This window comes from Mustelus asterias, chromosome 11 (genome assembly GCF_964213995.1).
Source record: "Mustelus asterias chromosome 11, sMusAst1.hap1.1, whole genome shotgun sequence".
NCBI classification, from domain to species: Eukaryota; Metazoa; Chordata; class Chondrichthyes; order Carcharhiniformes; family Triakidae; genus Mustelus; species Mustelus asterias.
The window spans coordinates 104305781-104332977 of record NC_135811.1 but is presented as its reverse complement, the minus strand read 5'-3'; the positions used below and the strand labels follow the sequence as shown (position 1 = coordinate 104332977).

At 46.1% G+C, this 27197-nt stretch overlaps 1 protein-coding gene across 4 annotated transcripts in view; it reads right to left on the bottom strand.

The window, feature by feature from the left end:
* The window catches only part of LOC144500756 (phosphatidylinositol 5-phosphate 4-kinase type-2 beta-like), a 115161-nt gene that overhangs the window by 47985 nt on the left and 39979 nt on the right, over positions 1–27197 (bottom strand). For 2 of the 4 annotated variants that reach the window (XM_078224153.1, XM_078224155.1), the window contains exon 4: positions 13365–13433. The exons of the other annotated variants lie outside the window; for them this stretch is intronic. In XM_078224153.1, the coding sequence (XP_078080279.1) occupies positions 13365–13433 (69 nt within the window). The remainder of the gene's footprint in view (positions 1–13364; positions 13434–27197) is intronic. 4 annotated transcript variants of the gene reach the window in all.

Sequence of the window (27197 nt, the reverse complement as noted above, 5' to 3'; positions counted from 1 at the left end):
AACAGCCAGGCCTCCTCAGACAGCACATAAGGAGGAATTTGCATTTTTTTTTCCCTTGGCTTTAAATCATAGAATCCCTACAGTGCAGAAGGAGGCCATTCAGCCTGCATCGACAACAATCCCACCCAGGCCCTATCCCCGTAATCCCAGGTGTTAATCCCCCTGACACTCAGTTTTAGCATGGCCAATCAACCTAACCCACACATCTTTGGACTATGGGAGGAAACTGGAACACCCGGGAGGAAACCCACGCAGGCTAGGAGAGAAACTGTAAACTCCACATAGACAATCACCCGAGGCCGGAATTGAACCCGGGTCTCTGGCGCTGTGAGGCAGCAGTGCTAACTGCTGTGACGCCGTGCCGTCCTATGTCCTGGAATCACATTGAGACATAAATCCAGATACACGCTGCCAAACGGCTGCGCGCATTTTGAATTTGGATGACAATTTAAATGCATCTCATATTTAAAAAGGTGCATCAAAAACATTGCATGGGCAAGGGGTGAGTCAAATGGAAAGAAAGGACTTGCATTTGTAGAGCCTTGTTCATGTCCACTGGGCATCCCAAAGCGCTACACATCCTGCGTTGTCACTCGACAACCAATATGTGCATATATGGTCTCACAAACAATAAATGAATGAATGACCAGTCAATTAGAGTCATAGATTTTTACAGCAGGGAAACAGGCCCTTCGGCCCAACTTGTCCATGCCATCCAATTTTTACCATTAAGCTAGTCCCGACTGCCCACGTTTGGCCCATATCCCTCTATACCCATCTTACCCATGTCTAAATGCTTTTTAAAAGACAAAATTGTACCCACCTCTACCACTACCTCTGGCAGCTCGTTCCAGACACTCACCTCCCTGTGTGTGAAAATATTGCCCCTCTGGACCCTTTTGCCTCTTTCCCCGCTCACCTTAAACCCATGCCCTCTAGTTTTAAGCTTCCCTACCTTTGGGATTTTGGAATTCGTTTTTAATCATTTAGGTTCAGGAAGGAGTGCTGGTCTGGACACCTGGAGAAGTCCCAACCTTTCTTTGAATGGTGCCATGGGACTGTTTATGCCCATTTAGTCAGGCAGAAGGGGCCTCTGTGTAATTAATACCTTCCCTAACAGGTCACAGCCCCAATAATGCAACTCTCCTTCAGTACTGCACTACCTGGTCCACTAGGCTGAGAGCACAACCTCCGACCTCGCTCCCCACCTGACTCCCACAAAGCCCACTCCTCCCAGATCCAGTTCTTTCCACACCCCGCCCTCAGCTCCAATTTGAGATGTAGAGGGGAAGAGACAGTAAGAAGTCTCACAACACCAGGTTAAAGTCCAACAGGTTTATTTGGTAGCAAATACCATAAGCTTTCGGAGCGCTGCCCCTTCGTCAGATGGAGTGGAAGAGAGACAGAGACGTAAACAGAGCGGTACACAAAAAGAAAAAAATGAGCTGCCAGAGGTAGTGGTGGTGAGGGGGGGGGGGGGGGGGGGTGTGTGTGGGCAGGGGAGGAATAGAGAAAAGATAGGAAGAATTAGTGACAAGAAACGTGAACAACACCTACTAGAGAAAAACTAGCATATAAACAGCAAGTGCACTCCAGTCTCCAACTGTTGGGTTTCAAACAAATGCATCAGTTATTCCGACTGAAGCTATGGGCTGTAACAAACTAAATTCATTGTGGAAGAGAGATGTGAAATGATGGAACTGTCAGCAGGCAGCTATTATGTTCAAATTCTACATCTTGGAGATTTTGCACAAATTGCACCAGAGACTATTATTGGCAGCGAGTTGAAAGTCAGCCACCCCCTTTAATCCTCCGGGGAGAAAAATGACAAGCATGCTGTGCAATGAGGATCTACAGTATGTGAGAAGGAAAGATGAAGAAAAGGCCACTGTTTCCTAGTTAGCCGCCCTGTGTCAACTGTCATCAATCATTTGAGTTTTTTTAAAAAAAGGACATAAAATGATCAGGGTTATTAGTTGAAAAGACAGCAGAAGTCTGTAAAATTGTCTTGATGTCAGGGGCCCAGTAATCTCGCGAACAAAAGGATAAGGAGTGCAACGAGTTTCTACTAGGGAAGGTATTTATAACTTCTAGTGTGATGCAATATTTATACAAGTGGATTGGACTGCACAATATACAGAAAACATTGCAACAGACATGCAAAAATAAACATCATTATCTAAAGTTAGGTTAAACCCACTGCAATTTGCTTTTGACTGACAGGTGCTCACTCATGCTAAGGTGTGGTTTCCTGGCAGCCTGTTGCAGTGTCCAACTGATTGTGTTTCCCTTTGTAAAAGTAGAGAATATTCAACTCTGGCACAGCCCTGATTTGACGCACCCTCACAAATGGATTTGAGTGTAGATAAGGGATGTTTTACTGCAATTGTGTAGGGCGTTGGTGAGGCTACACCTGGAGTATTGTGTGCAGTTTCGGTGCCCTTATCTGAGGACGAATGTCCTTGCTACAGAGGGAGTACAGCGAAGGTTTACCAGGCTGATTCCTGGGATGGCAGGTCTGTCACATGAGGAGAAATGAAGTCGGTTAGGATTATACTCACTGGAGTTGAGAAGAGCGAGAGGGGAATCTCACAGATACTTATACAATTCTAACAGGGTTAGACAGGGTAGATTCAGAAAGTATGTTCCCAAAGGTGGAGGAGTCCAGAACAAGGCGTCATAGTTTGAGGATAAGGGATAAACCTTTTCGGACTGAGGTGAGGAGAAATTTCTTCACCCAGAGAGTGGTGAATGTGTGGAATTCACGACCACAGAATATAGTTGAGGCCAAAACGTTATGTGATTTCAGGAAGAAATTAGATATAGTTCTAGGGGCTAAAGGGATCAAGGGAGGAAGGTGGGATCAGGATATGAAATTTGATGATCAGCAGGCTCGAAGGGACGTATGGCCTACTCCTGCTTCTAGTTTCTATGTTTTCTATGTTCACACAAGGACCCTCACACTCGCAGACTCAGAGGTGTCCGAGTGCAAATGTTACAAAAGAGATTAATGGCTGGTGATCATAAATGGGAGTCATGGCTGATTCTCCATCCACCACCACACCCCCCCCCCCCCCCCCCCCACACACACACACACACACCCCCCCCCCCCCCCGCCTCCCCTTCCCTAGTTCTGAGGTAACAAGACGAGGCCCTCCTCCAGCCACCCTGGGTATTCACTCTGACTCTCCTGCTCCGCATCACTCAGTCTGACATCGGACGACACAATTTACCTATTCGGTCATTGAGGAACCACAAGAAGTTTCCAAAGAAAATGACCATGGCTTTGGTGGTGATCCAAAACAGCTCACCCCAAACAAATCCAGTAGCGCTATCTTAACCAGAATGGGAGGCATGAAGGTGAAACAAAATCCTAAGCATCAAAGTTACTTCAGCAAAGCTTAAAAGCTTTAAGCCACTAAACTGGTCCCTAAAAACCTAGATATCCTGAAGGGTTGGCAATATTTTGCCGCTACAGCAATCAATTCAAGAAAATAAGCCGCAATTAATTAAAGTTTCGGTCAAGAACAACGATAGACTGGAAAACTCTTAACTCATTCTAAATGCTGCAGTAACTGAAACTAATCTGACTTATGGTTTATGGTCGTTGTTGTTATCTTGGAAACCGTTGCACAGCTGGGAGATCAAAGCTGTTGTCTGAACACATCTGTGCAGAAGGCAGAACCAAAATTTACAACCAACCAGACTGGTCTCTATTTCCAACCACAGCAAAGTCTGTCTGCAGTGGAGAGCTTTGGTGAAACTTATTAGAAAGGGAAGTAGGCAGGAGCACAAACAACCTGTGCTGGTGATAAGGTCGTTTTGCGAAACAGGAATGTTTTTAACTTCACATTTCCCGACATTGAACCAATCAAACTAGCCAATGTCCTTCTGCAGTTTTCCGCACCGCGTGGTGCCCGAATTATGAACATATTCCACTTACTACCATTGTCCCCCATCTTGATAGACACAAAAAACCCTAGAAAATGGATGAAACACAAAGCATAATCTGAAGTTCATTTGAAGACCCTTCATCAGAAACTGAAATATCAACCAGTCTTCTTTACTCAATGATGATGGGCCTAGTGTATTTTCAATAGTTACCAATTTGACTTTTGCAGCATTTTCAAACTTTGACTTTAGGTTCCAAAGGTCTTTATCATCACCCAATAGGTGAATAATTCAGGATCTCTGAGCATTGTAACTATCACCCTGTCATGACCCTAGGATCAGCAGCTTAGCAAGTCGAATTTAGCAGCAATGTTGTTTTCCTGAAGATCTAAAATCAAATTACTCAATTAAGAAATTCAATACTATTTCTACCTTAAAGCATAGTTTTGAGCCAGGTAGGCCCCAAGTTTAATCTGTGGATTGTTAAATTTATTCAAGGATGTTCACTTGCCACCCTACTTCCCTCTCCATCTCTTCCTCCTTCCCTCACTACCACTCCACCCATCTTTTTGCCACCTCCCCTTCTCCCCTGTTCCAAGTCTTTGCCTTGGGTCTTTGGACTCATGCTACTTAACCTTATCAAATCATAGAATACTATAGTGCAGAAGGAGGCCATCTGGCTCATCAAGTCTGCACTGACCGCAATCCCACCCAGGCCCTATCCCCTAGCTAGTGCCCCTGACACTAAGGGGCAATTTAGCTTGGCCAATCCACCTAACCTGCACATCTTTGGACTGTGGGAGGAAACCGGAGCACCCGGAGGAAACCACGCAGACACGGGGAGAACATACAAACTCCACACAAACAGTGACCGAAGCCAGGAATCAACCCTACCCTTTACGCCTCAGCATGTACTTTCCCTCAATCTCTTACTGTCCCAGTCTGGATTAAACTTCTTAGCTTTGCTTAACAGTTTTGGCGACCCAATCTCAGGAAGTATTAGGCCGTGGAGGAGCAGTGCATATTTACCAGTACAATGACAAGAGATTAAAGGGTCAAATTATGAGAACACATTGCATAAGTTAACTTGTATTCATTTGAGTTCTGATAGTTGAGCTTTGTAAAAAGATATTCGATGGGGTGATAGGGACCAACTATTTCTTCGGTGTGGGAATCCAGATCAAAGAGGTACAATCTTAAAATTAGTGCCAGGCCATTTAGGAATGAAATCAGACAATGGCTAGTGTAAATTTAGAACACAAATTCTCAAAAGACATTGAATGCTGGGTTATTTGAAATGCTCAAGGCTGAGATCAGTAGTTTTGTTGTGTAAGAGCAGCAAGGCATGTGGAGGAAGATGGGCAAATTGAGTTGGGGTAATAATCAACCATGACCTCATGAACAGCAGAACAGGCTTGGGCCGAATGGCCCATTTCTGTTCCGCTGTTCCAAAGGGAAATAGGGCTCCACATGGTGGGAACAGCACGTTAGAGGCTTGAGGTTGATAGAGGGTGGAATTGCAAAAGGTGATACTTTGGTGAGCGAGGTGTGGGGGTGGTGGGGCAAGGGGGAGAGCAGCAGATAAGCTTGGTGAGACAGGAGAATATCGACAGAGAGGCCTTGAGGGTGGAAACAACAGCTTGCAGGCCTTGACCAACCCATACCGTGTCACCATTCACCCTAGAACAGAGAGAAGCAATTAAGAGCTAGGGACAAGGAGGAAAGGAGAGAAAGGAATAAGGAGAAAGGAAAAAGGAGAAGAGGAAAGGAGAGAAAATAGAGAAGAAGAGAAAGAGGAGGAATGAAGAAATGTGGAGGAAGAAGAGCAGAAATACAAAAATGAAAAGGACAGTTAATAGACTTACACCATAGAGGACCAATGCTAATATATTAAAAGACTTTCAGGAAACGGCATGGTGGCACAGTGGTTAGCACTGCTACATCACAGCGCCAGGGACCCGAGTTCAATTCGAGCCTTGGGTTACTATGCGGAGTCTGCACGTTCTCCCAGTGTCTGTGTGGGTTTCCTCCGGGTGCTGCGGTTTCTTCCCACAGTCCAAAGATGTGCAGGTAGGTTGATTGGCCATGCTAAATTGCCACTTTGTGTCACAGGACGTGTGGGTTAGAGGGATTAGCGGGGTAAATACATGGGTATTTAGCCTGGGTAAAATGCTCCGTTGGAGAATCGGTGCAGACTCAATGGGCCGAATGGCCTCCTTCTGCACTGTGGGGATTCTATGATTCGAAGCAAGTGTTAAACTTACAGCAGGTGTATGCATAAGTTACTAATTTCCTATCAGGCTTTTCTAGCACCCTTTAGTTTTATTAATCGTTACACTGAGCTGTGACTCAATCCTCAGCTTCATCTCCGAGTGAGTTGCTGGATGCTCTTCTGTTGATGAAATTGACCCTTAATTTGCTCCCTGCACCATCTGTTCACTTCCCAACCCCAATTCCGAGCTCTGCTCCAGGTCAACAGTCAATAGGTACAATTCTCAGTTTAGGTTGGTTCCTTCCCAGCTTGCTGCTTCAAAATGTCCCATCAATCTTGCTTTGGATGTTGGTGGGGTTTTTTTTTCAGACGCCCCATTCCTTGCTCTCTGTGTAGTTGGAAGTCAGGCTCCCAGCAGTTCACAAAGCTTTCCAAATCGTCTTTTCGGTCTCTGCTGGCTTCTGACTCTATTCCCATCCAGGCGTTGGGAACAGCGTTTCCTGCTGTCAGAGTCTTTTTTCATAAGATCCAACTCCTTTTGCTTTCAAGCCCTGCCGGCCTAGCTGTTTTGCCTAAATCTGTTCCCGCTGTGCTTTTCAAGTGCAACACTGAAATTTTTTTATGAAAGTCTCTCCGACAACGAGATTCTATTCTCGGTACTATTGCTCCCACTTATTTTTTTTTTTAAACCCTTGCTTGCTGTTTCTCGAAGAAACCCGCCTCTTGTACTTTTAACTCGATGTGCTTCACTTGTCCAATTAAATATTGGCCAGACCGAAGAAATTTTTGATCATTCTTTTTGGTACCCAACTCCAAACTCTGTTCCCTAGCTACTCACTTCATCCTGCTCCCTGAATACAGTCTGACATTAAGCCAGTCTGTTTGCAACCTTGCTGTCACATTTGATCCTGAAATGAACGTGGAACATCCATATTTGTGCCGGTACTAAGACCACCTCTATAACACTGTCCAACCTCAGCTCTGCCTTTGCTCGTCTGCTGTCGAAACCCCCATTCATGCTTTCATTACTTCTATGTTTGACTATGCCATCACTCACATGGCTGGCCTCACATTCTGCCCTCCATAAACTTGAGCTTATCCAAAACTCTGCTGCCCATCTTAACTCATGGGAAGTCCCATTCTCCTGTCACCCCTGTGCCAGCTAACCTACACTTGCCCCTCCTTGTTTTCAAATCCCTTCACGGCCTCACTCTTCCCTATCCCTGTAATCTCCTTCAGCCCCACAACCCTCCGAGATATCTGTGCTCCTCTAATTCTAGCCTCTTATAGAATTCCTACAGTGCAGAAGGAGGCCATGCGACCCATCGAGTCTGCACCGACCACAATCCCACCCACGCCCTATCCCCATAACCCCATGTATTTAAAAGCAAATTATTGCGGGTGCTGGAATCTGAAACCAAAAGAGAAAATGCTGGAAAATCTCAGCAGGCCTGGCAGCATCTGTAAGGAGAGAAAAGAGCTGACGTTTCGAGTCCAGATGACCCCTTGTCAAAGCTGAAATGAACTTGTAACATCCATATTTGTGCCAGTACTAAGACCACCAAAGCATACCCCATGTATTTACCCTAGCTAATCCCCCTGACACTAAGGGGCAATTTAGCCTGGCCAATCCACCGACCCTGCACATCTTTGGACTGTGGAAGGAAACCGGAGCACCCGGAGGAAACCCACGCAGACACGGTGAGAACATGCAAACTCCACACAGACAGTGACCCAAGGCCGGAATCGAACCCGGGTCCCTGGCGCTGTGAGGCAGCAGTGTTAGGCGCTGTGAGGCAGCAGTGTTAACCACTGTGCTACCGTGCCGCCCCATCCTGACCATCCCCGAATTCAATTGCTCCACCATTGGAGGCTGTGCCTTCAGTTGCCTGGGCCCCAAGCTCTGGAATACTCTCCCAAAACCCCACCACCTCTCTATCTTGCTTTCTTCATTTAAGACGCTCATTAAAACCTACCTCTTTGTCCAAAAGTTTGCTCTAATATCTCCTTATATGGCTCAGTGTCATACTTTGTTTAATAATTGTCCCATGTAGCACCTTGGGACATTTCATTGTGTTAAAGATACTCCATAAATATAAGATATTGTAGTTTGCTAAAACAACCCCGATGTTACATTTAAGATCTATCTTTTTTTTGAAAGATGATGATCCAACCCCCAGCTGAATGGGAGATCTCTCTGGCTCCTTCACCTCACCCACTACTTCCAATGTATCACCTCCAATACTGAAGGAACCAGCAAGGGGCTGCCACCTCTCCTCGAATCTACAGGAGTTAAATCTCTAGGACACTGCTGCAAGCAACCCAGGAAGAGGATAAAATGCAGGATCACAAAGTGAACAGGAGGTCATATGAGGAGCTCCAGGAATAGATTCAAATTGAGTCACCAATCCTAAACTAGAGTGAAAAAAAACTGGTGAAGATGCAAAAAGATAAAACAGATAAGAAAGGAGATAGAGATGAGAGTGAGGCAAGAGGAAAATTAGAGTAAGGGGAGGAAGGGAAAAGAAAGGGAGGAAGAGAGCGAGAGGAGAGGGGAAAAATAGAATAAAGGGGAAAAAGTGATTGAACTAGAAGTGAAAGGAGTGAGAGAAACAATTAAGAGTGAGAAATGGAATCGAAAGGGAGAGAGAGAGAACCAGCAGTGAAGGAGGAAACAAATGAATGGAATCTGAGAAGAACGAGAAACAAAAGTGAAGAAGTTCAAAGAATCCCTACAGTGCAGAGGAGGCCATTCGGCCCATCAAGTCTGCACCGAACGCAATCCCACCCAGGCGCCATTTCCCACACATATTTACCCCGCTAATCCCCCAGACACTAGGGTCAATTTAGCATGGCCAATCAACCCAACCCGCACATCTTTGGACTGTAGGAGGAAACCAGAGCACCCGGAGGAAACCCACGCAGACACGGGGAGAATGTGCAAACTCCACACAGACAGTGACCCGAGGCCGGAATTGAACCCGGGTCCCTGGCGCTGTGACGCTGTTAGTAGCAGTGCTAACCATTGTGCTACCGTGCCGCCCCATAACGGACAGTACGGTGGCACAGTGGTTAGCACTGCTGCCTCACAACGCCAGGGACCCGGGCTCAAACCCTGGCTTGGGTCACTGTCTGTACGGAGTCTGCACGTTCTCCCCGTGTCTGCGTGGGTTTCCTCCAGGCACTCCGGTTTCCTCCCACAGTCTGGTTAGGTGCATTGGCCATGCTAAATTCTCCCTCAGTGTACCCGAACAGGCGCTGGAGTGTGGCGACTAGGGGATTTTCATAGTAACTTCATTGCAGTGTTAATGCAAGCCTACTTGTGACCAATAAATAAAAATAAATGCCGTACTGATCACCATTTACTTAACAGCAGTCATACTTTGTGGCTTTAAAGGGATGCAAATTCACCTCATAATATAATAATATTCTGCAGCAAGTTACAATGGAAGTTAAACTTCAACTTCAGCTATTCAATAGTTCTGGATGCCACACTTTAGATAGGATGTTAAGGCATTAGTGAAAAGAATCACGAAAATGGTTCCATGGATGAGGATTTTTAGTTTCATAGATAGATTGGAAAAGTTGGGACTGGTTTCCATGCAGAAGGTTAAGAGGAGATTTGACTAAGGTATCCAAATCATGAGGGGCCTTTGCAGAGTAGATAGGGAGAAACTGTTCCAATTGGTGGGAGGATTGAGAGCAAGAGGCCACAGATTTAAGGTAATTGGAAAAAAGAAGCAATGACGACATGAGTGGTTAAGATCTGGATGCAATGCCCAAGAGCGTGATGGAGGCAGGTTCAATCGAGGCATTCAAGAGGGAATTGGATTGTTATCTGAAAAGGAAGAATGTGCAAGACTTCGGGGTGAAGGTGGAGGAGTGGCACTCGGTGAACTGCACCTTGGAGAGTCAGCACAGACATGATGTGCCAAATGGCCTCCTTCTGTGCTGCAACCATCTGCGAAATGCAGCAGTCATTTTGCACGTAAAGTTGCACAAACAGCAATGAGATAAGTGACTGGCTCATCTGAGCTTGATGGTACTGGTCAAGGGACTAACATTGGCCAGGATACTGAAGTGGCAGAAATCCTCTACATTACTCTGATCTCAGTTCAACATCTCAAAGCTGACGCCTTCAATAATGCACTGTATTCATTCTGTACCAGACTGAAGAGTCAATGTGGTTTTGTTAGCTGAAGTTCCAGAGTGGGGTTTGAAGCCATTTGACTTGGAGGTAACTGTCCTATCGACTGACCCAAGCTGATAATTGGCTAGGGTTCGCAGGGACAGGATAAAATCAATTATTTTCTTTCCTTTCATGGGATTTCAGAATCACAAGCTCAGTACCCTGCCCAAGGTTCAGAAAGCCACCACAGAGATTAGAAATTGATGCAAATCCAGTGCTGATTAGGTGACACCCAGCGCAGACTCAACACACCACTGTTGCTGGATATTAATATTTAATCCCCATAAACTGTGCTCACTGACCTAGACTGGTTCCCGGTTCAGTGACGACTCAACTTTAAAATTCTAACACTTCTTTCCAAAATGCCTGCCTGGCCTCACCCCTTTAACCCTAGAATCTACCAAGTTATCCACACTCCTCCAACTGTGGCTAAATGCACAGGCATCATCTTAAATTACTCCACCATTAGCATTCAGCCCTAAACTCTGGAATCCCCATCCTCATTTCTCCACCTCACTTCCTCTTTTTAACTCACTCCTTAATAGCCCCCCCTCTGACCAAGCTTTTGGTCTCCTGTCATAATATCATTTTGTGTGGCTCAATAATGGTCCCGTGAGGCGCCTTGGGACATTTTACTACATTAAAGGTGCTATATAAATGCAGGCTGTTGGTGCTCACAGCATGGGGAAGCAATTTATTGGTGTCTTAACTCACGCAGGCAAAATTTCTATCTTGGAATATTTTTTTAAAAAGTCACCACTCCAGGGAACAGGGAATGGAAACGGGGCGGCACGGTGGCAGAGTGGTTTAGCACTGCTGCCTCACAGCGCCAGAGACCAAGGTTCAATTTCGGCCTCGGTCACTGTCTGTGTGGAGTTTGCACCTTCTCCCCATGTCTGCGTGGGTTTCCTCCGGGTGCTCTGGTTTCCTCCCACAGTCCAAAGATGTGTAGGTTAGGTGGATTGGCCATGCTAACTTGACCCTAGTGTCAGGGGGATTAGCAGGGTAAATGTGTGGGGTTACGGGAATAGGGCCTGGGTGGGATTGTGGTCAGTACAGACTCTTTGGGCTGAATGGCCTCCTTCTGTACTGTAGGGATTCTATGATTCTATTCTACGAGAAGCACATCTGAGGGTCCCGAATGAAACAAGTTAAGGTAGTCTAAGGTTAGTCCAGTTCTTGAAGCACACACATCAACGCCAAGCAAATGGGAATCTCCATCAGAGGCCACAAAAACATATGCTGCAGGAAAGGAAAGCACCCACAGTGGTTCACTCAAGTTCTGAGACTTGGAATTAAAAGATGTAGACAATAAAGTACTTGCACATTGCCTTTAATCAGATGCAAGACTTTTTAAATTAAAAGTGCTTGATGTAGATAATTGATCATTCCATTTCTCGGCCCCAGTATCCCTCACCTCAATGAACTCAAACTTAACTCATTACCCTAGAAACCCTACAGTGCAGAAGGAGGCCATTCGGCCCATCAAGTCTGCACCGACCACAATCCCACCCAGGCTCTACCCCCACATATTTACCCGCTAATCCCTCTAACCCACATATCTCAGGACTCTAAGGGGCAATTTTTTAACCTAGCCAATCAACCTAACCCGCACATCTTTGGACTGTGGGAGGAAACCGGAGCACCTGGAGGAAACCCACGCAGACACGAGGAGAATGTGCAAACTCCACACAGACAGTGACCCAAGCCGGGAATCGAACCCAGGTCCCTGGAGCTGTGAAGCAGCAGTGCTAACCACTGTGCTACCGTGCCGCCCCATCAGAGCCTCTTAACTTCCAATGTTGCAATTCTAATGTGAAGGAATATTGGCACCAACACTGGTCTTCCAAACATGCTTTCCTCACACAATGTTGTCCAGCAGAAACCGCTGACCAGCCACAAAATGACGACGTGATTATGGTTTAGCCGCATCCACTAATTTTAGCAGATGCCTTTCACGTGGTACAGGCAGATGTACTTTATACGTAACAATCATCTTCCATCCAGCAGTCTTCCTTTCTCACCAAAGTTGGGGATTCTGACATGGATTTAGCAGACACGCCACGTCTCAGGGCAGGTTTTAGATTTTTGTCCAGCAGTTGTGAGCATTACTCTGTCTTTATTGGAGTGATGATGTGGAGATGCCGGCGTTGGACTGGGGTAAACACAGTAAGAAGTTTAACAACACCAGGCTAAAGTCCAACAGGTTTATTTGGTAGCAAAAGCCATTATTTGGTAGTGAAAGCTTGTGTGGCCCTTGCTACCAAATAAACCTGTTGGACTTTAACCTGGTGTTGTTAAACTTCTTACTTTATTGGAGTGACACATTGTTGATTCACATGACAAGTAGCACCAGACCCACACTCGTTCCCTGCCCCGAGGGTGGCCCCGTCCTCTTGTCGAGGACTGTCCTGCCCTCAGTCCAGACGTGCTTCTCCTCCGCCTCGCTGTGCAGAACATCAATTGGGTGCTTCTCTCTGCCTGTTGGGAGCTGCCAATGGTCGGCAGGGTTTGCTTTCCGTTGCTGGCCTGGAGCAGTTATTGTGTGATTGGTAACTGATTGAGCGCAGCCCACGATGACAGCTCCAGTGTTGCTGGCATTTCCATCGTGCTGAAGCTCATGTGGCCACCTACGCTATACACCATTATAGCACAGGAGCAGCAAACAGTAACCAAGGGAGTAAAGCACAGTCAATGATTAATAAACGCTCTGCTTTTAATTTTACCAGCAAACAGAGGTAACGGTCACATGCATTTGCCATGCAACTATGAGTGGCAAGATCACATGCTCAAAGGTGGTGTCTATTGCTAATTCTTTATTTACGAATGAGAGATGCAATTAGCCACATGTGGATTTTTAATTAGCTGTATGTGGCTAGTGCCAAACATTGGGACAAAACTATTCAATATAAAATAATCTTAAAGAAATTAGTCATCGGGTATCTTGAGGGGTCTCTCTTTTTACAACATGTTAGTAACAAACCTCGCATTACCTCTAAAATTACATGCAGTGCGGCATACAGGATGTTTTGTGGTAAAGCACGGGTGCAAGGTGTCACTGAGGAAACTGACCTGACGAACTAAGCCCATGTTCATTGTTACTTTATCCAGCTCCTGCGATGGAAGCTTTGACAAAGATCGCTATAAACAACAAGAATTGAAAAACAAATAAACACACACCTATGCCCTGGGAACATCAACTGTGATCAGTAACAAAGTCCCCACTTACGAAGCAGCAGACAAAACACTTTGACAAGGGAGAAATCAAAACCACATTGCAATCGATCTGATCTAACAAAAGCAACACTCCTCTCAACGGCCTCATTGTTCAGACCAAGGATATTGCCAGTGTTACATATACTGCAGCTATTTCTGATATTTCTGAGACTGCAACCAACGCTACATTTAGAAGCCATCAAAAATTATTTTATTCAAATTGCGCAATACTTTTGATTACATAAAGCTGCAAGATAAATTGTCCCAATACCATGGGGTGGGATGCCCTACATTTGCTTTCATAGTGGAATGTTAAATGCTTTCAGTATTGAACCACTTACAATGGAAATCACAGGATCCCTACAGTGCAGAAAGAGGTCATTGGGCCCATCGAGCCTGCAATCCCACCCAGATCCTATCCCCGTAACCCTTTCCCCCTGCTAATCCCCCTGACACTAAGGGGCAATTTAGCATGACCAATCCACCTAAATCTACCCACACAACACACCCCACCTATGATCTGGTCAGTCTAGAAACAGGAACAGAAAAAGGCAGTTAATTTTTGGATCAAATCATTACTCCAAACTGAGGAAGGTTCGTTGCCCGAATGTTAAACCTGTTCATTTTCCTCTTGGGCAATGGCTGACCTCTGCTTTTAATTCAGATTCACAGTATTTACAATTTACCTTTCTGCAATCACTCACAATGTTACAGAGGAACCACCATTGACTGAACCCCTATGCCCCATTATCCCAAATTTTGCATGTCATAACCTCAATGTGCAGCCTCTTCTGTTGCTCATGTCTTAAAAACAGCGAGGTTATGTTGCAGCTGTACAAGGTGCTGGTGAGGCCACATCTGGAGCACTGTGTACAGTTTTGGTCTCCTAACCTGAGAAAGGATGTACTGGCACTGGAGGGAGGTGCAGAGGAGATTCACTAGGTTGATTCCAGAGTTGAGAGGGTTGGCTTATGAGGAGAGACTGAGTAGACTGGGACTATACTCATTGGAATTCAGAAGAATGAGGGGAGATCTTATAGAAACACATAAGATGCTGAAGGAAATAGATAAGATAGAAGCAGGGAGGTTGTTTCCACTGGCAGGTGAAACTAGAACTAGGGTGCATGGCATCAAAATAAGGAGCAGCAGATTTAGGGACTGAGTTGAGGAGGAACTTCTTCTCACAAAGGGTTGTGAATCTGTGGAATTCCCTGCCCAGTGAAACAGTTGAGGCTACCTCATTGACTGTTTTTAAGGCAAAGATAGATACATTTTTGAACAGTAAAGGAATTAAGGGTTACGGTGAGCGGGCGGGTAAGTGGAGCTAAGTCCATGAAAAGATCAGCCATGATCTTATTGAATGGCAGAGCAGCCTTGAGAGGCCTGATGGCCTATTCCTGCTCCTTGTTCTTATGTTCTTAGCTCCTCCCTTTGGTGAATAAAGCAGCAGAAATTTTCTTTGTAATCTGTATTTCACTTGTCTTCCAATTCCCGTGCCCGGGGTTTTGCAAGAGCCAAATGTGGACACTCTGAACAAATCTGATAATTGGGGACAAGATTCTCCATTAGATCAGAAAAGCACATCCCTCTCTCAGAGATAGTCATATTAGAGGAACTGTGCATTCACAAGGGAATTACGGATAAAGAAGAGTCTTCCTCATCTTAATTCATCAATCTGGACAGAAATGGAAGGACTCCCTCCATCCAGCAACCAATTATCTCTTCAAAAGATTCCACAGTCTTTGTTTCACTTACTATTCCTGGAAGCCTGTTCTATATAATGAGCACACTTTAAGTGAAGAAGAATCTCTTGACATCGGTGCTAAATAACCAGTCTGAGCGCAGGTCTCCTTGTCCAATTTAATTTGAAGTAATGTTCCAGGTGCACCTTCTCCATTGATTAGCACTGCTGCCTCCCAGCGCCAGGGTTCAACTCTGGCCTTGGGTGACTGTGCGGAGTTTGCATGTTCTCCCCGTGTCTGCGTGGGTTTCCTCTGGGTACTCCAAAGATGTGCGGGTTAGGTTGATTGGCCAGGCTAAATTGTCCCTTAGTGTCAGGGGGATGAGCAGGCTAAATATGTGGGGGTTACAGGGATAGGGCCTGGGTGGGATAGTTGTCAGTGTATGCTCGATGGGCCAAATGGCCTCCTTCTTCACCGTAGGGATTCTATGATTTGAGGAAACCCACATTTTTCCATTGATAAAAACATGAGCGTAAAGGAATCTGCTTGCAGCAGAACCCTGCCTCTCAGAATCTAGTCCTGTGCAACGCGAGGATAAATGCCTTTATTGAAAGAAGCCAGATCTGCGGTAGAAGTTTAACCTAAATGCTGTTGGCATTTCACAAAATGCAGAGATATCTAGTGGCAGAAGACTGATACTGCACCCACCAGCTGAAATTGGACGGGAAATATTCCAACCAGAATGCTGGGGGTGTAGGAAATCAGAAATAAAATCAGAAAATTGCTGGAAAGGCTCAGTGGGTCAGGGAGATCTATGGAGAGAGAAAAACACAGCTAATATTTTGGGTCATCTGAAATATGGGTGTCACTGGCATTTTCTGCTTCTGTTCCAAGCATTACCAGTAAGTTAGAAAGAATAAAAGTTTATTTATTCGTCAAAAGTAAGGTTTACATTAACACTGCAATGAAGTTACTGTGAAATTCCCCTAGTCGCCACAGTCCGGCACCTGTTCGGGTCAATGCACCCTAACCAGCACGTCTTTCAGACTGTGGGAGGAAACTGGAGCACCCGGAGGAAACCCACACAGACACGGGGAGAACGTGCAAACTCCACACAGGCAGTGACCCCCAAGCCGGGTAATGAACCCGGGTCCCTGGCGCTGTGAAGCAGCAGTGCTAACCACCGAGCTACAGTATGATTATATTGGCCATGCTAAATTGCCCCTTAGTATCAGGGGGACTAGCTAGGGTAAATGCATGGGGTTATGGGGATAGGGCCTGGGTGGGATGGTGGTTGGTGCAGGCTCGATGGGCCGAATGGCCTCCTTCTGCACTCTAGGGATTCCATGATTGTGCTCTGCAGAATTTTCATACTTACTGCATGTGTGGAATTCCAAACTTGTTAATTACCCCAACTTTCTACCTTGCAAGCTAATTCTATCCTTTTTCAAAGAAAAAAGACTATCCTGTGGATTCTTTCCTGCTCGCTGTCATTTTCACTCCACTCCGTGGAATCGTAGAATCCCTACAGTGCAGGAGGTGGCCTTTCGGCCCATCGAGCCTGCACTGACCACAATCCCACCCAGGCTGTATCCCCCACAACCCCTTGCATTTACCTAACTCGTCCTCCCGACACTGAGGGACAATTTAGCATGGCCAGTCAACCTAACCTGAACATCTTTGGACTGTGGGAGGAAACCGGAGCACCCGGGGGAAACCCGCGCAGACACGGGGAGAACGTGCAAACTTCACACAGACAGTGACCCGAGGCCAGAATTGAACTCGGGTCCCTAGCGCTGTGAGGCAGCAGTGCTAACCACTGTGCCACCGTGCCGCCCTAAGAAGAGCCCCATCATTGCCCAATCCCCACATAACTTGCGAATGCTGCAGAAATCAATTGGCAGAGATCAAGAATAAGAATTCTGGTCAATGGCCCCGTCCACAAGCCAGGTCCATAAAAATTGATTGCGACGCCAGTATTGCAGTCCTGGCTAAGTTGATTTAGTGCAGCAGAGACAGAGGGTCGAATGTGATCTGTGTGGCTTAGCTACTCAACTGAGTCACTGGGGAACATTGTGTGTTTTGCAAGTCCTTCAATCCATTACTAATAACTTGCTGATTAGTAAGGATTACAATTACCATTATAACTGGGGTAAAAAAGGACAATTTTAACATATTTTAATTACTATAGGACAATTAAATTCACTGTCGTTTTTTAAAAATCAACAGCGGGCTTAGGTAGAATTTTCTGACTTATTCATCTCGACATTTCTGCAAAACTGCAGGGATGGCAAAACAACAAACATTTCAATAGGTGTCTTTCGTGTAATAAAACATCCCAAAGCACTTCACAGGCAGCAAAGGCAGGAGTGCAGCCATGGTGCATTTGACTAGTTGCGTCTCGGGGTAACAAAGGCATGGATGACAGTTTCAGCAGCAGATGAACTGAGGCAGGGGCAGAGTCAGGCAATGTTACATCCGTGGAGGTCGGCGGGGGGGGCGATTCACCCAGCCTGCTGAGCTGCTTTTGCAGGGCAGGGGGCCGGGAGACTCCAGCGGAGGCCGATTCGCGGGCTCCCCACCGGGCGCCAGGGCTTCTGCGTGTCAATGGTAGCCAGATTTCTGACGCCATCAGCTCCGGAAAACGGCACGGAGCTGCATAACTGCTATAAATGAGAATTTTAATATATTTTAATGTCATTAGCAGGCCCGAAGACTTCAGCCAGGAGAATTTCACTCCTGTGGGGTTTATATCGCTCCCCACTTGCGGGGAGCTGGGGGCCTGAGCCCGCTGGAGCGAAGGGGGAGGGCAATCGAGGCCATCCAGACGGTCGGGCGCCGGGGGTGGGGGAGGGCCAGCACTGCCCAAGGGGCAAAGTAGCAATGCCCAGAGGGCATCTTGGCACTGCCCATCAGGCAATGTCATGGGGGCAGGGCCACTGGGGGGGGGGGGGGGGAATCGTGGGGGAGGGGGATTCCCGCTGCCACTTTGCATTTGGGCTGAGTGACAGAGGGAGGGAGGCCAGCGATCAGGCCTGGCCATCGGGGTGGGAGGGGGAAAAATCGGGAGATCGGAGCTGCGGGGGGTGGAGGTCAGAGGGGCAACATTGCGGGGGTTGCAGCACTGGCCAGCGATCGGGAGGCCGGCAGACAGGGGCCACTGCGCATGCGCTGATCTCGGCGCTGACAGATCGGTGCATGCGCAGTGGCCCGCTCAGCGCTATGGTGCCGGCCTCTCCAGCGGGAATAGGCCCCGCACCCTGATTTTCAAAGGGCTTCATGCTAGTGCACTCTGCAGCGCACAGAGTGTGAGAGATTCATTCTGAAACACCTGCTGAAAAAACCAGCGTGAATTACTCCAGTTTTTACACAAATTCGACACTTCAAATCTTTTTGGGAGAATCGGACAGACTCAGTTATGGCGCAATGCGATCAGAAGCTCATCACGCCAGCAGTATCATATCAAGATTCCAAACAGCCTGGCTCAGCCTCAGACGGTTGCCAGGGAGATGGATAGAACTGCTCGCTCGGGAACAGAGTTTATAGCAGGGACCAAAGTTAATGGTTTCCGTCTTCGCAATATTTAATCGGAGGAAACTTCTGCTGATCCAGTTTTCTCTGTCAGGCAGCAGTCTGGTAATATAGAGAGGGTAGAGGGTGAAGCAGAGCTGGACATCGTCAGTGTACGGTGAAAAACAAGGGCGCGATCTGACCAGCTGCTCACGCCACGCTCCCGCTACAGTGACGTCAGAGAGTTTGGTGCCTAACCACATCTCCGTTCGCCACAGTGGGGTGGGAAATCCCACCGGCATGAACAGCCATACCATTCCGGCCTAAGTGTTTTTTCCAATGATGTCACGGAGGTGCAACGTGGAGGTGGGAAATGCTAAGGGCCAAGGATAGATCTCGGAGGACCACCAGAGATAATGGAGCAGGAAGAGGTCATTCTCTGGCCAGGATAACAATGGAACCAGCGGAGTGTAGTCCACCCAGCTGAACAACAGAGGAGAGACAATAAAGTCGGGTGGTGTGGTTACTATGTCAAAGGCTGCAGACAAAACCTTACATTAGCAAACCTGTCACACACACTGGGGCAGCACGGTGGCACAGTGGTTAGCACTGCTGCCTCACAGCGCCAGGGACCCGGGTTCGATTCCCAGCTTGGGTCACTGTCTGTGCGGAGTTTGCACGTTCTCCCAGTGTCTATGTGGGGGTTTCCTCCAGGTGCTCCGGTTTCCTCCCACAGTCCAAACATGTGCTGGTTAGGTGGATTGGCCATGCTAAATTCTCCCTCAGTGTACCCGAACAGGCGCTGGTGTGTGGCGGCGAGGGGAATTTCACAGTAACTTCATTGCAGTGTTAATGTAAGCCTTACTTGTGACTAATAAAGTAAATAAATAAAGTTTATTTATTACAACCAGGGAGAGAACAAATTCACATTCAATAATGGGCAGAATGGTAACCACTTAATTCAATTACTCAAATGTTTGATCAGTTTTAGCCCGATCACTCTCTAGTCTGATTGTGATGTAGGGAAGCCAAAGGGAAGATATTACATCCAAAAACCTCTGCAGCCTGTTCGATTCACGCACCCATGTCAACATTGCACCTCTGCGAACATCAGGCAAAATCAGGGTCAGGCTGAGCTGTGTCACCTCTCTGGGTCAACCGTCGCTCACTGCGCGGACTCGCACACAATTAATAGTGGCTTGGGAAAGCACCCAGTGATCTGCCTGGCACCCAGAGGTCAGCACCCCAGGACAGAGTGATTGTCTTTGGAGCACAGAGTAGACAGGGCGGCACGGTGGCGCAGTGGTTGGCACTGCTGCCTCTCAGCACCAGGGACCCGGGTTCGATTCCCAGCCTGGGTCACTGTCTGTGTCGGGGAGTCTGCACATTCTCCCCGTGTCTGCGTGGGTTTCCTCCGGGTGCTCTGGTTCCCTCCCACAGTCCAAAGATATGTGGGTTGGGTGGACTGGCCGTGATAAATTGCCCCTTAGCATCAGGGGGACTAGCTCGGGTAAATGCAGAGGGTTTTGGGGATAGGGCTTGGGTGGGATTGTGGTGGGTGCAGACTCGATGGGCCGAATGGCCTCCTTCTGCACTGTAGAGATTCTATGAAATCTATATACAATTACCAAGGCTAGAAAAACAAACTACAAGCACTTTACTATGATCAATCCTAACTGAGCAAACACAGGGCTCAAGGATATGCTGCCTCCCTTGATTTTAATGCTATCATAACAGTTCTCTCTCTGATTTGCTTTTGGCTTTGTTCAGATGTCATGGTCCATTTTTAACTGATATCCCACTCATTGGGGACCCAGGTGGAAGCAATAAACCATTAATTCACCTCCGCTATACTAAATATTTGGTTCTCAAGTGTTACACTTCAAATCATAGAAATTCCAGGTCATTCACATTTATGTCAGTGCTTAATGAGGAACAGGATACATGGCTTGGGGTGGGGTAGGGGAGGGAGGGATCATGGGAGTAAAATCATGGTATAAGCTGTGGTTCAGCAACCCTCGGTAATCGAGGATGCTACTTAAAGAATATACGACTTAGGCGCAGGCAGACTATTTGGCCCTTTCAGCCTGATCCGCGCCATTCAAATAGAATCATGGCAGATATGATTGTGGTCTCAACTGCACTTTCCTGTCTACCCCCCATAACTCTCGACTCCCTTTGTCTGTCAAAAATTTATCTAACTCAGCCTGGAATAAAGTTTAATGATCCAGCCTCCACTGCATTCTGGGAAAGAGAATTTCAAAGACCTTCAACACTCAGAAAATATTTTTCCTCACCTCGGTCTTAAAAGCGAGGCTTCTTATTTTTAAACGGTGTCCCCTAGTTCCAGTCTCCCCTACAAGACAAGACCTTATATAAGCCTTCTTCCTCCCTACAAGAGGGACCACCTTCCCAGTGTCCACCCTATCAAGTCTCGCAGGATCTTCTTTGTTTCATTTCGATGACCTCACATCCTTCTACACCAACGCCTCTGCTTTCTCAGAAGGCTAAGGAAATTCGGCATGTCCACTCCGACTCTCACCAACGTTTACACATGCACCATAGAAAGCATTCTTTCTGGTTGTATCACAGCTTGGGATGGCTCCTGCCCCGACCAAGACTGCAAGAAACTACAAAGGGTTGTGAACATAGCCCAGTCCATCACACTAACCAGCCTTCCATTCATTGACGCTGTCTACACTTCATGCCACCTCGGCAAATCACCAGCATAATCAAGGACCCCACGCACGCCGGACATATTCTCTTCCACCTTCTTCCGTCGGGAAAAAGATATAAAAGCCTGCGATCACATACCAACTGACGTAAGAACAGCTTCTTCTCTGCTGCCACCAGACTTTTGAATGGATCTACCTTATAGTAAGTTGATCTTTCTCTGCACCCTGGCTATGACTGTAACACTATATTCTGCACCCTCTCCTTTCCTTCTCCCCTATGTACTCTATGTACGGTATGCTTTGTCTGTATAGCACGCAAAAAACAATATTTTTCACTGTATCCCAAGATATGTGACAATAATAAATCAAATCAAATCAGATGAATGGGTACAGGACCATTCTTCATAGGATAAGCCCTCCATCCCAGTAATCAATCAAGTGAACCTTCTAAGATGCGTAACTCAAACATGGTGCAAAACAGGAAAAATAATTAAATTCCACATCAAATTCATAAATTTCCCATTTACTTCTGATCTAATTTTAAATGAGTAAAACCACGGTTGAGCGCCATTATAATCTTGGCGATTGAAATTCGTCTATTTAATTTGGATCAGAAAGTAATTTGCTCCCATGAATATTGAGCAAAATGGAGCACAGAGTATCAATCTCAGCGGTTACTTTCAATAAACCTTTAATTGGCAGTCACCATTAAACAGTCTAATTATTTTTATGCAGAACTTGATAAACCAATCACCACCACCAGAATGGCCACCCTCAAGCGCTACCTATTATCAACTTGGAGTTTAAAGTTGTACACTGAAAAAAGGCTAGTGTTATCAATGCAGCATCAGTGATGCTACGTAGAGGTAAATACAGGCTAACTTCACTATAATGAACCAGGAACTGATTAGATTTGATTTATTGTCAAATGTATTAGCATACAATGAAAAGTATCATTTCTTGCGCGCTCTACAGACAGGGCATCCCTTTCATAGAGAAGGAAAGGAGAGAGTGCAGAATGTAGCGTTACAGTCATAGCTAGGATGTAGAGAAAAGATCAACTTAATGCAAGGTAGGTCCATTCAAAAGCCTGACGGCAGCAGGGAAGAAGCTGTTCTTGAGTCGGTTGGTACGTGACCTCAGACTTTTGTACCTTTTTCCTGACGGAAGAAGGTGGAAGAGAGAATGTCTGGGGTCATTAATTATGCTGGCTGCTTTGCCGAGGTAGCGGGAAATGTAGACAGAGTCAATGGATGGGAGGCTGGAATGAAATGTTTAAAAAAGGTCAATGGCAACACTTGACTTTTTCTAATGGAGATCAGCACCACCACAAAGAACATAGAAGCATGAATGACCGAGATAGAATGCTCGAAATCTAGTTGTGACTGATTGAAAGATAATCTTTGTTGTAGTTTGAATCTCTCATGATGTATGTATCTGTGGTACAATGAAGCGGCCACCATGCAAACTGAAATGAGGCAACACCAATGAGAAGCCAGGCAACGTGCCGGAAGCTGGCACGCATGAAATACTTTTTGTTTCTCCAGAAGGAACTCTTCAAATGCAGACAATAAACACGTAACAAAACTTACTCCAACTTCCAAATCAAAGAAAGGGTTTAATAAAGAAACTTCATGACTCCAAACTTGAGGCCTCCCCCTGAGCCATTCCAAGCTCCCCCCACAATTCCCAACAGATTCTTATTTATAAAAGCAAATTACTGTGGATGCTGGAATCTGAAACCAAGAGAGAAAATGCTGGAAAATCTCAGCAAGTCTGGCAGCATCTGTCAGGAGAGAAAAGAGCTGACGTTTCGAGTCCAGATGATCCTTTGTTCTTAGTTATACTAAGTCAGCTGACCATTACATCATTTTGTAATTGGTTCCATGGTTTACTGGGTCAGCTGACCCTCACAGCTCGTTGCCATTGGTCACATTACATCCGATACAAAGTTGTCACTAGTTACGTTCTAATACTTCTTGTTTACGAAAGCAATTCCTCTAATCATTGATTATTTGGACCACAACTGAAAAATCACAAGCCATAATCTGAAAATAATGCGGTTTAGCAATCAGCACTGTTGGAAACATGTATGCCAAGAGGAGAAAAGAATTGTGTTTGCTATTGCGGGAGACAAGATGTCAATCCAATGGAAATATTTAAACGCCAAAAGTTCAGCCTGCTGAAATGGATAGCTGGATGGCCCAAGTCGTGGCATGGCTTAAAATTCAAGGATGTCGGCGACAAAAGGTTGGAGTTAACAGAAGGTGCGTGCGGCTGACAAATCGGTCCAAGAGAAGTTTATAACATACCAAACTGGACCTAGCTGTCATATTTTCTATGTTACATTACAACAGATACTTCAAAAAGTACTTCATTTTGCTCCAAAGAGCTTTGGGATTCCCAGAGGTCATGAAAGGCGCTATGTAAATTCAAATCTTTCTTTTTTTGAACCAGTTTGAGATAGAAACAGCATTGCAAAGGGCACAAATAATGTTAAGTCGTGTACATTGTACAGTGTTTAGCATTATAAAATATTTAATCAAAATTGGTCATTTCTTTATTTTTCTGATGCAGCATGTTACAGCTACTGAGATTTAACGCACTTTTTTAAAGATCCCCAAAGGGATATGGTCTAATGGGGTATGCCTGTAAAGAGACACAGACAAAAACACACAAAAATATAAAAAACAGTTGAACTTTAGAATGTCAATAAAGGTGATTTGTCGCAATACTGGTCAAATATCTTTAACTAAACAAGATGGTTTGTATATCCTCCCTTGCACAAACACAAACTCCAATTCAGGAGAACTACTCAAATAAGAGGTTTATGAAACAATTATCGATAAGATCACAGCTATCACATGCTGTAGGATTTCACAAGCATCACAACCATAAATAAAGTTTACTTTATTTATTAGTGCCACATGTGCCACAAGCACATTAACACTGCAATGAAGTTATAGTGAAAATCTCCGAGCCGCCACAGTCCGGCGGCGCCTGTTTGGGTACACTGAGGGAGAATTTAGCTTGGCCAATGCACCTAACCATCAAGTTTCGGACTTTGGGAGGAAACTGGAGCACTGGGGAAAACCCAAGGAGACACGGGGAGAAATTGCAGACTCCGCACAGACAGTGACCCAAGTCAGGAATCGAACCCGGGTCCCTGGTGCTGTGAGGCAGCAGTGCTAGCCAATGTGCCACTGCGCCGGCCCCATGGCTTATAAATGGCTATTCTTCGAACGAAAAAATGACTATCACACAATCACTGGTGTTCAATTGTAACATGGGATTTCACCCCTTGCCCCTTTCCTGCTGGTGTTAACTTAGACTAATGTACAACTGAACAGGTGCCAGTTACTGCGTCCCTCCTACATGTCACACAATTGGTCATTATTTTTTCACAAGTGAGCCTAAACAGTGAGCGTTGGCAGGTTATCCCACAGCGCAGGGTACCACAAAGCAGCCAGCTCCCTCCTCACCCAATGTTCACACAGGATACGCAGCAACTACTGAACAAGAATCAACAGCGTCAACAGTGAATGATCCTCCCTTTCTTTTCAAAATTCCACATAACCTTGCCCTTTCCTTTCTCGCATCTCCTCCAGTCTTTCAACCTTCTGAGATATTTGCACTCCTCTAAATCAGATGCAATGGGCCGAATGGCCTCCTTCTACACTGTAGGGATTCTATGAACTTTCCTGTTGAAGCACCTTGGACACTTTACAACATTAAAGGCGCCATATAAATGCAAGGTACTGTCGCTGTAGCCTGGGTGCCGTTGCAGCACCGCACTTGAAAGAGGCAGCAGATCAGCTGAGTCATCATTGACCAGAGCTGAGTCCATCCTGGTCTGTGCTTCTCATACAAGGGAGATTGTTTAAATACATTCGAGATAACATTTTGCAACTGAAGGGTTTAAGTGATCAATAACTTCAGGCAGTAATTGTCATTTTTAATGGAGTGAATCAAAACCTTCCTAGTTACTGAACACACTCATAGTCAATGGGCGGCTCGGTGACAAAGTGGTTAGCACTGCTGCCCCACAGCGCCAGGGACTCGGGTTCGATTCCCGGCTTGGGTCACTGTCTGTGTGGAGTTTGCACGTTCTCCCCGTGTCTGCGTGGGTTTCCTCCAGGTGCTCCGGTTCCCCCCCCAAAGTCCAAAGACGTGTTGGTCAGGTTGATTGGCCATGCTAAATTCTCCTTCAGTGTCCCTGAACAGACACTGGAGTGTGGCGACTGGGGGATTTTCACAGTAACTTCATTGCAGTGTGAGTGTAAGCCTACTTGTGACTAATAAATAAACTTTACTTTAATAACCATTTAGTGCAACTGTTTAGTCAAAGTGGTCACAGGAAACAGTTCCAATTTAGACAGAGAGTTCCCCAAGGTTAGTACCAACAGCACAAGGTTGTAATAGTTGTTGTTATTTTTTTGTTTTTCCTCTCTACTCCTCAACTTCCTTGCTGGGCACACTCTGCTAAACATGTGCCTGGCACCTGCACAATTCATCATTCTCCACGCCGTTACAGACAGGAAATGTCTGCAGGCTATTCCACTGCTGTGGGAATGACAACCCATCCAATCCAGCTCTCGCAATACAACCTCAGATGTACACTTTTCACCAGCAGTCCGTGGGATAAAGACCTGAGCTCCGAGTTGCTTCATGCTCTTGAAGGCAGCCATTTAACCTTTAACCCAATTAGCGAACCTTAACATCTCCATGCAGGTACCAGTGAAAGGAAAGCATTACAATCTGGATAACCATTCTCCTCGACCTTGCCTTTATTTCCCCCCTACCCAAAACCGAGTAACCCCTTCTCATGAGGGTCCTATTGTCATCCGTGGCTCATTGGGTAGCTATTTTGCCCGAGTCAGAAGGTTATTATTGGCTTAAATCTCACTCCAGAAACCTAGCCACACAACATAGGCTGACACCGCATGACAGTATTGAGGGAGTGCTATACGTTGGAGGTGCTGCCTTTCAGGTGAGCACCTCCAGGTGAGGCACTAAAGCGAGCTCCGATGTGTCCTCTCAGGTGGCTGTTAAAGATCCCGTGACACTATTTCGAAGAAGAGTGCAGTTGTGTGCAATTCTGGTCACCTCACTATAAGGAGGATGTGGAAGCACTGGAAAGAGTGCGAAGGAGATTTACCAGGATGCTGCCTGGTTTGGAGGGTAGGTCTTATGAGGAAAGGTTGAGGGAGCTAGGGCTTTTATCTTGAGAGCGGAGGAGGTTGAGAGGCGACTTAATAGAGGTTTATAAGATGATGAGGGGGATAGATAGAGTGGACGTTCAGAGACTATTTCCTCGGGTGGATGTAGCTGTTACTAGGGGGCATAACTATAAGGTTTGTGGTGGGAGATATAGGAGGGATGTACAAGGTAGGTTCTTTACTCAGAGAGTGGTTGGGGTGTGGAATGGACTGCCTGCTGTGATAGTGGAGTCGGACACTTTAGGAACTTTCAAGCGGTTATTAGATAGGCACATGGAGCACACCAGGATGATAGGGAGTGGGATAGATTGATCTTGGTTTCGGAGAAAGCTCGGCACAACATCGAGGGCTGAAGGGCCTGTACTGTGCTGTACCGTTCTATATATGCAAGAGCAGGTAAATTATCCCTGCTGTCCTGGGCCAACACCCGTCTCTAAATCAACGTCACAAAAACAGGTTATCTGCTCACTGTCTCGTTGCCATTTGTGGGAGTTCGCTGAGCACAGTTTTGGCTGCCACATTTCCTATAATCGCAAAAGCGACTAGACTTCTAAAGTACTTAACTGGCTGTAAATCACACTGGGATGGATATCCAGGGGCTGT